At 50.2% G+C, this 11,143-nt stretch overlaps 1 protein-coding gene across 1 annotated transcript; it reads right to left on the reverse strand.

Annotated features, from left to right (window-relative positions):
• Positions 1-1,894: 1,894 nt before the first annotated feature.
• Positions 1,895-7,583, reverse strand: LOC135399608 (uncharacterized). The gene is made up of 3 exons (XM_064631335.1): positions 7,350-7,583; positions 6,693-7,007; positions 1,895-2,152 (listed from the first exon to the last, which is right to left on the reverse strand). Exons 1-3 carry the CDS (start codon positions 7,503-7,505, stop codon positions 1,967-1,969), a joined length of 657 nt encoding a protein of 218 aa, XP_064487405.1. The 5' UTR covers positions 7,506-7,583; the 3' UTR covers positions 1,895-1,966.
• Positions 7,584-11,143: the final 3,560 nt, after the last annotated feature.

Here is an 11,143-nt window from a genome sequence, read left to right on the forward strand (position 1 = left end):
GTTATTGGGGTACCCCGTGGTTCCCCTTTCACAGTACGTGAAAGAGCTTGCAGAGAAGGTGGTGCCCCTCTGCACGGGTCTCGACCGGCGATGATGGAATGTCCCAGCGGGCAGATGGTCGTGGCCTCACGCTAGGACGCCTGTAGAACTGACTGGCAGGCGCAGTGGTGCACGCCAGCACAGGCACGTCTTCATCGTCGTCCACGGGCCGCCACATCACTCCCCCCTCAGACGCGGAGCGGTGTTGAGCTAGCGGTCGAAGTCCACGTCTATACGCGAAGGGGAGAAAGAGGGGCGACACGTGGAACAGGGACGGCTGGACTTGCGTCTTGTGCTGAGTGGGCGGAAGTGGCAGTATGAATGGTGCGGACAAGAGCTGGCCGGAAGCGTTCCAGGGGCGGGCCGAAGAGGAGAGCAGGCAAATAGGCCGAGTGATGCAGAGAAGGCGGCGACAGAACCGCGACCGGTTCGTGAGCAGTGAGCTAATGTTGTCGCCAAGGAGAGCGCCGGGGAGGACCATCGCAAAGCACAGGCAGACCGGAAGTAGCTAGAACTCAGTGGCCTCCGTGCGGGTCCCCGGTGGAACGTTGGCCCGGTGCCTCTTCATTGCGATTGGATGGGCTGCCAGCATCCTGTATCGAGGCCTAGTGGGAAGGGGAGGCGGGCAGGGTCGTGGGACTGTCATCACGATGTGGATGGGGCAGTGCAGGCGCCAGCGGCGTACCGTGACCGGTACGGGAGCGTGATGCTTGTGAAGGTGCCGCTGGTTGAAACCCGAGGAGCGGCATCGCGAGGCGTGTGGCGATGTGACGCAGAGTGCGAGACCATGGTGACGTGAGCTGGATAGGAACCATGGTGTTGAGCGTCCGGGCGTTGCGATCAAGCACGTTGAGTGAGCCGCGGTGAACTGACGTTGTCGCCTAGAGGTTCCTCGGGAGAACGATGCACTGGACCTTCAGTGATGGTTTCGAATGCGGTCTTGCGGAAATTTGGGGTGGTACTGGGCCGAATTGCGCAAAACATGTGTTCTTTGTTCGGGTCACCAAATGTATACACGAGTCCTGATCGGCGATGATGGAATGTCCCAGCGGGGAGATGGTCGTGGCCTCAAGCAAGGACGGTGCCGGTAGAACTGACTGGCAGGCGCAGTGGCGCGCGAAAGCACGGGCACGTCTTCATCGTCGTCCACGGGCCGTCACAAGCTAAACTTACCCATTTCGTGTCGACGAAAAGCATACGAAAGGGAGGGAGAGGTAAATTTTCACTGGTGTCTATCAATAGTATTCGTGAATAAAATGTCAGTAAGAATTACATGATCCGGGCGAGCTCTGCTTTCGACTTCTGCATATTCCTGCAACGTATTGGCTACCACTAGCTTCCTGTCATGGCGAAGTTTGAACATTGACCAGAAGCCAGCGGACATCATGAGGAAAACTTACACACACAGACTTAAAGCAACAATGAAACAATGCAATATGACGTTTCGATGCCTGTTCGGGCATCCTCATCCAAATGCTGATGAATCGTCATCCGAATGCAGGATGAGCCCTAACCGGCATCGATTTGTCGAATTCATTGTTGTGTTAGGCCAGTGTGTTTAAGTTTTCCTCATGGCGAAGTTTATTAAACATTATGAGCGCGCCTACATCCACATTACACACTTCCTTACCAGAATCCCAGCCGGGTATTCTGAGCAGTGTCATGTCGGCAAGTCAGTCGGAAGTGTTACCAGTGTTGCAAACAACTTTCAGTAACAAACGATGTGGTACGTTTGAAGAATAAGCTCTAGGAGCATACAAAAACTTTCAGACTTCGCCTGGTATATTCCAAGGGCGTCTTAGCATAACACACTTGTCCTGTGCATAGGTATTCGATGTAATGTGAGCCATTTTTACGTTCAATAAAATGTGTATTCTTTTCTTGAGTGTGACATGCATTTTCTGTGACATACATACGTCTCACACTTTTAAACTATTCTCGTATGTTGATTTGTGCTTCCAAACGCAACGGAACGACTTCGTGAGTAAGGCACTATCCGCTTGTGACCCTCGCCGCTGCATCCGGCTCGCAACATGGGATCCGACGCTGAGCGATTTATACTCTGCAGAAGGTCAGTTGTGTCGTCCCCTCTCGTCGTCAGTCTTCGTGTGACCTGTTCGGGAAAAAAACAACAGTATTTAATGGTGATACTACCGGGAGATGTGCCAATCAAATCCGCGAATCCTCGAACCCTAGGCAGGGATTTGAGATTCGTGAATCCGAATCCCAGTGCTCAAAACCGCGAATCGAATCTTTCGAATCTACCAACCACATTTACTTGTTTGAAGGGAGTTGCCTCAGGACAGAAGCCGCCGATATTTCGAACAGAGACTGTTCTTCTTCTGGGCAACAGTCTCTGTTCGAAATATCGGCGGCTTCTGTCCTGAGGCAACTCCCTTCCTACATTGTACCGGTTCGCTGGATTTCTACCCATCTACATTTACTTGTTTGTTTTTCAAATTGGCGCCTCTGGATTCCGCGTAAAGCCTCATTGGCCGACAGGTGTTTTCTTGTTTGTTTGCTCACATAGCTCTGGTCTGAAAGAGTTCAGGCTGAAACTGTTACATAACGTTGTTCTTAGAAAGATCGACTGTAAAGACACTCGTCAAATACATATCTGCATCTGAACAATCTGTGCACTGCTTGACAGTTTATGATACTCCCGTTTTGCATGACCTGTAGGGTAGAGGTGTGCGCCGCCGTGCCGATGCGCCGCCGCCGATACCGCAAGAGCTGGCCGTGGCAAGAGCCTGTACAAGAGCCCGTACACGTTCTTTGTATTGGTTAAATCCGAAATATAACTCTGCTTTTTCCGACAGTCGTCCATTCAGAGCATGCTGTCAATAATTTGTACTTAAAAGCTTCGAAATGTAGTGCTTGAACGACTATAAAACGACGGCATCGTGTTCACGCCGCCCTTTTACATAACACTTACAGAAGCGGGACGAGGGCGGAGAAGGGTCACGCCGATAAAAGCAGATCGGCGTGGCGCCGCCGCCGCCGCCGCCGGCACAAAAACAGAAGATACGCCGCCGACGACAAAATTTCCCTCGACGCACACCTCTACTGTAGGGGGCGCGTCTAAACTCCAACATGGCGGACGCGTCCAGCTTGTCGCTTGGTTTTGATTTTGAGATTTCTGAACGGCGATGTTGATTCTCGATGCGTTACGAGTATTAAACGCCGCTTGTATACTTTTGGCAGGCGTAACCGTGTTCTCCAAAGAGAAAGGTGTAGTTGTAGCGTATCATTTGCGAAGTTCCGGCGTGTTCGATCAACCACACCTCGTGAACGTCAATTTCACGTGTACCGGCTGCGAGACGGAAATAGCAAGAAGCGAGAGCCCTGCACTGCAGAAATGTTAGAGGCAAGCATACGACAGCTGTGCTGCCGCTCTCTTACAGGTAAGATATTGCCACGAATCATCATCGCGAAACTTCCAGGGCAGGCACGAAACGGTACATCTCATCCCGGCGCATGCTGAAGAAGAAGCAAGAAGCTTCCAGACACATCGCCTGCTCTCTGGCAAACGCACGTGCTGTTTCTAGACTTTTCGGCGCGACGCTTAAATGCTTGTGCGCTCCAAGCTGGAGCATTCATTTTTTGGACTCAGTTGTGTTCAGAGAGCTATCACTCTTGTGTTTTGCTACCAAGTAGTCTAATAAACCGTTCGCTGTTTATTCGACGACTCGCCGACCCATTTCGCTTCGTGACATTTCTGGTGGAGATGCAGGGTATTCCTTGTCCAACGGCCTGGAAGACCAACTGCGACAAAGCAGAAGACAGCTTGGTCTGCCTGCAGAATTCGGTCCATTAGAACCCCCTAAACGCAAGAAGATGATGACTGCGGAGACCAGTACCCAAGTGGCGCAACCTGTTGCCACGCCCATAGCACCTGCACGGTCGCCGAAGACATTCAGCGGGGAGTATTACAACGACGTGGACGATTGGGTCGACCACTATGAGCGGATCGGCAAGTTCAACAACTGGAGTGACGACCAATAGCTCGTCAACGTCTATTTCTCCCTGGAAGGCACCGCGAAGACATGGTTCGAGAACCGGGAGACTTCGCTCACGTCCTGGGACGTCTTCAAAAGCAAACTCCGCGAGGCGTTCGCTTTTCAACAACGAGCTGAACGCGCTGAACATCTGCTCCAGAGACGGATCCAGCTGCCAAACGAAAGCGTTACTGGCTTCGTCGAAGATGTGTTGCGGCTCTTCCGGCGAGCTGACCCCAAAGCATCCGAGGAGAAGAAGGTTCAGCGACTCATGAGGGGCGTAAAAGAAGAAATTTTTCGCGCCCTGTCCCGGGATCCACCCGCCACGACCGACGCTTTTCTGGACGAAGCCGTCCGCATTGAGAGGACCCTGCTCTCTCACGCTACCGTCAACGAACGACACCAGGGCTACGAGGCTTTCTCCACGACCGCTGGCCTCGACGTCGGATCGCTCAGACAGCTGATTCGAGAGGTGGTACGCGAAGAAGTACGAGCTCTCCTCTGTCCTGAGAAGGCTCAAGACCCTTTGTCTTCGATCGGTGCTATCATCAAGGACGAGGCTCCTCGGCCTGTCCAACCTACTCCGAGCGTCCCGCCACACTCTCAGCCGTTTCGCAAAACGGTCTTTTGGCGGACTCTCGACTTCAGACCGCTCTGCTACCATTGCGGCGAGGCCAACCACGTCTATCGCCGATGTCCCTACCGACGACTTGGCCTTCCCGGTTTTTCCAGTTCAGAAATGTCACGAAGCGAAATGGGTCGGCGAGTCGTCGAATAAACAGCGAACGGTTTATTAGACTACTTGGTAGCAAAACACAAGAGTGATAGCTCTCTGAACACAACTGAGTCCAAAGAATGAATGCTCCAGCTTGGAGCGCACAAGCATTTAAGCGTCGCGCCGAAAAGTCTAGAAACAGCACGTGCGTTTGCCAGAGAGCAGGCGATGTGTCTGGAAGCTTCTTGCTTCTTCTTCAGCATGCGCCGGGATGAGATGTACCGTTTCGTGCCTGGGGGCTTAATCGCTTCATCGTCGTTACGGTCGTTACAAGCTAACGAGTGGCGGGAAATTCAAAAAGGTGGGCACGTGACACATTGCGCGTGACGTGCACCACGGCGTTCACGTATCGCGCGAAGGGTATCGTGCACGTGTTTTATGACGTGGCCACCTTTTTAAATTTCCCGCCCGCCTTTTCGAATTTCCCACCACTCGTTAGCTTGTAACGACCGTGACGACGATGAAGCGATTAAGCCCCCTGGAAGTTTCGCGATGATGATTCGTGGCCACGTGTGCACACGTGCACGGATGTAGTTTAGAATTTACTGTTAAAATTTAATTTAATTTTTCGATACCCGTATATCACTGGGCGCATGTTTTTGACAAGCTTTAGCGAAACGTCGCATTCTTCCTGCATTTTTTCCCCAAGTGATTTTACGCACTGATTCAAATGCATAGTTGAAACAACTGCTTGGTATACGTTTTCGCGCTAACCCTTGCGCTCTCTTACTCAAGTTTAAATCGTTCTCTTTTGCCTAGACAAGGTTTTGCTTCCCTTCCTAACGTGAGCTTCACAGACCTTGAGTCTTGAGAAAAAAAAAGTCCATATATGTAGGCAGTACCGCTCCAAGAGTTCTGCCACACGCACACAAGCTTTGCTCGTTGTATCAGGTTTGTCGATTCTGAGTCGCTCATTCCATGTCTTCCGACGATGTGTGAAAGAAGCTGGCATTCTATGCGTGGAAAGAAGAAAACGCGGAAAGACAAACTGGCAGTGCCTTCGGCGCGCAAGTGTCGCATTGTGACAGAGAACAAACCTTTCATTCACCTCCTCTTTTTGTTTCTCCTTGAGATATGTCCTTTATGTCCTCAGAACAAAAATCGTTTGATTTAGATTGCTGGTCGTTATCTGCACTGTTCCCTTCACTGTTTCCATGACTTGAACAGCAAAATACAGGCGCAGCTCACCCACGCAAGCAACTTCTCCGCAAACGAACGCGGGGTCGGCCGTGTGAACCTTGATCCAGGTTCCCCAAGGTCGCCATTTTCCCATGTATTTGTTCCTATCCCGATGCGTGCAATGCCGGAGGCCGCCCTTAGATACCCCATTATTACCAGACGTTGGCTTGCGTGGATTGTAGCGCGCTAAAGATCCAGTTCAAGCACAATCCAAGCCAGGCCAAGTCACCGAAGGAGAAATGGACGACTGCAGCGCCTGCGGCGCCTGGTACGACAGGTACGCTATGTGATGCACGCAGCCGTGCACTAGATCCTTCCGATCGCTCAACACGTTTAAAAACGGCACCAAAAAGTGAAACACGACAGAGAAAGTTGTTAATCGCGTCTTATTTGGACATATCAAGACTAGATTCATTCGCAGAAACAACAAAAACATTTTGCCGCTAAACTTAGCGGGCTGAAGTGATCCGGAACGGCAACAGCGGGGTATATCTAGTGGCGGCCTTCTTCGTTGCACGCTTTTCCGAGGTGAGTTTGGGGGACCTGCCTTGATCGGCTAGTCCCGAGTTTCACCGTTGTGCGGCGTCGATGTGGCGAAAAACGAGAATAGAAGGTGTATATATTCGTAAACGAATCTCTTCATCAAAACTGATATCGACGGTTCAAACCGAAGATATTACATTGAGGTTAAAAGAACTCACTCGCTTCAGTAGTCGGCCACTGGTGGCCTTGAAGCGGCCCTTGAAAGCACTCAGGAAAGAAACAGTCCAGAAGATAGCAAACACGAGCAGGCTCGTACCAGAGATCACCGCCACCACGATGGAAGCAATGACGGGAAAAAATGGAGATCGTCGTAGAACATTCGCACGCCCGGGCCGCATGTAGTCAGGTGGGTTCAATGTGGCACTCCTGTTCCTCGTCTTCTTGTCGTCGCCGAAACTCATAGGGTTCGAGGTATTGTCTGTGCTGGACGACGCCAACACATGGTCGCTGGTCGCTGGGGTGCCATTTTGGACCTGCGTTTAAAACGTAATTTTTGACATTCTATTACGCAAATCTGGCGCTCGATCTAAAGTCTAGGCAGTGCCGCCATCGGACTGTGCCACCAGAGTCCCGTTGTCGAAGTGCCTACTGACCGTCTTGAAGGAAGGTGACAAAATTTGTCTCATTACACGCCCAATATTCAACGTTCATTCTATCTTCATTCACCTCGTCTTTTTGTTTCTCCTTGAGATATGGCCTTGAGACATCAGTGACAATCGAGATTCAAGATTCTGATAATTTGGAATCTCTACGGCCTACTCATATCGGTTACTCTGTGATTTATCGCACGTTATTGTGCTAAGATGATGTCTTACCTTTTCTGTGGTAGACGGAGTCCCCGATGTAATGGATGCAGAGACTTGCAGGGATGAGTTTGCTGGACCAGCGTTGCTTCCATGCGCAGTAGCATTTTCACCACTCTGTGCTCCAACAAGAATGAGTAAAAGCAGAAAGGTCGTAAAAGGTACCATTTTCAAAGATAGCGTATTGAATGCCTGTGCCTTGCTGCAGATTTGTTGTTGTTGTTGCTCCTCTTGCGGGATGCCGCTTATTCGATATATACTAACGGCAGACGGAACAGCAACAGAACGTGTTCTCCTTCTTCTTCGTCCGCATAGGTACTGGGCGTGGTCGTCAAAACGAGATAGGCCCGAGCTATTAATAAGCCAATGTCATCGAGAGCACAAATGCGTACTAAAAAAGAAGGGAACCAAAAGGACTACTATATGCTCCTAACCGTTTTGAATTTTATTCTGAATACCTCCTTCGTGGACTTGACGGCTTTTTTGTATCTTCTCTATTTAGGAACCAAAGAGCGGGACTGGGGAACCATTGATGCCACCTCCTTTCTTGTAGTTTTCTATACCGGGTGTTTCAGTTAAAGCCCCGGGCTAAATAATTCGCGAACGGGTGCACAAATCCACGAACTTTCGTTTTTACAAGTATCTGTCCGATACCACCTACAAGCTGCACACCGTGTGAATGAGTGGGAGGCGCTCATTATTAAAATAAAAATGCAAATGAGTTTCGTCAAAAAGCGTAACTTCTGAAGCAGTGCGCTGTCGGCATTAAAATGGGTACTACCCCTTTTGAGACCTTCAATGGACACCTTTTAGAGAAAAATCTGCCACCGAAGCGGGTCATTTGTTGCAGTAATTAATTGGTTTCGGTTTACGTATTTTTCTCGCGGCTGGTCGCGGCGCAGCGCAAAAGGACGCTCTTTCACTCCCTTATCCATCAATAAATTACGTCCTTACATTAATGAATTACACCAATGAATTACACCAATGAAATACGCCCTTTTGCGCTTCGCCGCGACCAGCCGCGACAAAAATACGTAAACCGAAACCAATTAATTACTGCAACAAATGACCCGCTTCGGTGGCAGATTTTTCTCTAAAAGGTGTCCACTGAAGGTCCCAAAAGGGGTAGTACCCATTTTAATGCCTACAGCGCCCTGCTTTAGAAGATACGCTTTTTGACGAAACTCATTTGCATTTTTATCTTAATAATGAGCGCCTCCCACTAATCCACACGGTGTGCAGCTTGTAGGTGGTATCGGACAGATACTTGTAAAAAAGATAGTTCGTGGATTGGTGCACCCGTTCGCGAATTATTTAGCCCGGGGATTTAACTGAAACACCCGGTATATTGTCTTCCGGACCTTCCGTGTATCGACTGCCATACACGCTGACGATAGTGACAGCGGCAGCAAATCTCGGATCCGAATTATAGTCTCGAAATCAACAAAACGTCAAGGACATGAGTGCGAGCGCCTGGAGGCCTGCGTGCAGTCAACTAAGACGGGCCAGGGCTCGTCCACAGGATAGAGGACAGGGCGACGGTTAATGGATGTTCTGACACTTCGTTGGGCGTCCTGTTGCTATACGGGGCTCGTGTTCACAGTGCTAGAGCATTCTGAAGAATCCTTGAGGAGGGAAGAGTGATGCAGCTGCAGGGTACGTGTGAGGCATTACAAAACCACGGCTCGCGCGGCGGCACGGCTAGAGCCTCGTCAGGGATGACTAGCTATAGGGCGCCATCACAGGGGTGACACAAACCCGCCATTGTTGTAACTACTCTCAAGCGGGTGCTTTTGGCAAAACTGCCATCTTGTCCTGGTCGCACGTCATAGAAAACGTAATTTTGAGGTCATGTGGCTTTGTTGACATGTCGTTTTGCCGCTTACCGACATATTTTCACCGTCATAACACCAAGAGATGACCATATTTTGCCGCGGAAACTATGCGGTGCTTCTTCCGCAACATGGTAGCCCATTTCACCTTACACTCTTAAACCTGAACTTCACCGCATAGCACGCTCTTAGCCAACCATCATGTCGAATGATATCGTTATCTGCCCTGATTTGTTGAAAACGGGAGGCGTACGCCATTTTTGTGACAATTATGAACAGCATAAGTGTCACAAAAAAGGCGTACGCCTCCCTTTTCAACAAATCATGGCAGATAACGTAATTATTCGAGATGATGGTTGGATAGGAGCGTGCTATGCGGTGAAGTTCATTTTTAAGAGTGTAGTTTAAGTACATTGCATCGGCTCGGTGAGTCTTAACGCGCGGTCGTCATCACATCTTTGGAAGCTGTCAACAACACGAGGCTTTATGTGTAAAACTGCGCGTTTTACTACGGGATTATCGGATAAAAATAATTACCGTGATCGAAAAACATTCAAAACGTCGTCCAGAAACAACAACCGCATTGTTTACAAACGGTTTGGCCGCCGATCACGAGCGCCGCCCTCTTTAAGGTCACGTGTGCCTTGACGTTTGCTGTGACGTGCGACCAGGACCTGTCCAGGATGCATTGCGTTCGCCCAGCACGCTTTCGTCTACGGAGCAATACATTGGATGCCACCCCTGTGGGCGGCATCGAAGAAGAGTAGGAGAGCCTGCTGGCGTATATAAACCTTTTGGTGCCCTCTGTGACAGTCTTCGCGAGAGAATTTCGAGGCTAAGGAGTGCTTCGGGGAGCCATGCATGTTTTAGCTCAGCTATTCTCACACAAGCGCGTTTTTAGCCACTTATTTAAGAGTGGTGCTGAAGCAACCACAAACGTGAATACATTATATTTCTCTTTCTCCTTCCTTTCCTCTTCATTTCTTTTTTTTTTTTTTCGTTTTTGACTTTGCGTGACAGGAGTTACTGCTTTCCCCTCATATTGTTGCGAGAGGCACAGCGTCAGGATGGTAATGATTTAATGTATGAGAATGGTTGCGCGTGACATGCACTTCATCTTCATCTACCGGCCGTTACATTACTCCCCCTCCTTGAAGTGGTGACCCCCGCGGGCACCACAGCTCGCGAGTCGATGTGGACGAACGGCAGTTGTTGAACGGTGAAAAATGCGGTTGAGGTGACGCTGATGGTGACGCTGATGGTGACGCTGTGCCGCTCGCTGGAAGGTCGGTGGTCCGAGGGCGGGAGCTGAGCCATCACTGGGTGCTGCTGTCACGGGCGTCGGTTCTCAACGCGGCTGGGGGCTTCTGGTCAGATCAAGTCGTCTTGTGTCTCATAGTTCTGTCGGCAGGTCGGGGCTGGGGTGTCGATGGCCATGGCAGCAGCAGGACGGTCGGGGCGAGCCAGCACCTCCACCAAATGTTAAGAGAAACGGAGGTGACTCAGTCTGTTTATTATCGGGCCAGCACGAGAGGAAGAGACCGCCACCCGTGCCAGAGAACGTCTTCGTCCTCTCACGCTCGCCTATTACCCGTGACAATATTCACCACCATCTTCATCATCATTATCATGAGGTGTGTCCATTATAGTAGCGAAGTGCACATGCACTGAGGGAGATGGGTACTTCAAGGTCATTATTTCTGCTCATCTAGTACACGAAAGCCGCGCTACTTCAGTAACTTCAGTGGTTGAAGGCGCATGGAGAACAGTGATTCATCCGGTTCGCCTCGACACCACCAAATGTCTGCACTCCTAGAAAGAAAGGTGGAGCAGTTCCACCTTTTAGGAGGTCATAGTTATCGCATACGTTGTGCCAAAAAGGTTGCAAAGTTCTACCTGCTGCTCTTCGTTTCTAGGGCGAACTGTGCCAAACTCCTTGTTTTTAGGGCGAGAGCAGTACTATTTGTGAAATAT

The sequence above is a fragment of the Ornithodoros turicata genome, chromosome 7, assembly GCF_037126465.1.
Source record: "Ornithodoros turicata isolate Travis chromosome 7, ASM3712646v1, whole genome shotgun sequence".
In the NCBI taxonomy this organism is placed as follows: domain Eukaryota; kingdom Metazoa; phylum Arthropoda; class Arachnida; order Ixodida; family Argasidae; genus Ornithodoros; species Ornithodoros turicata.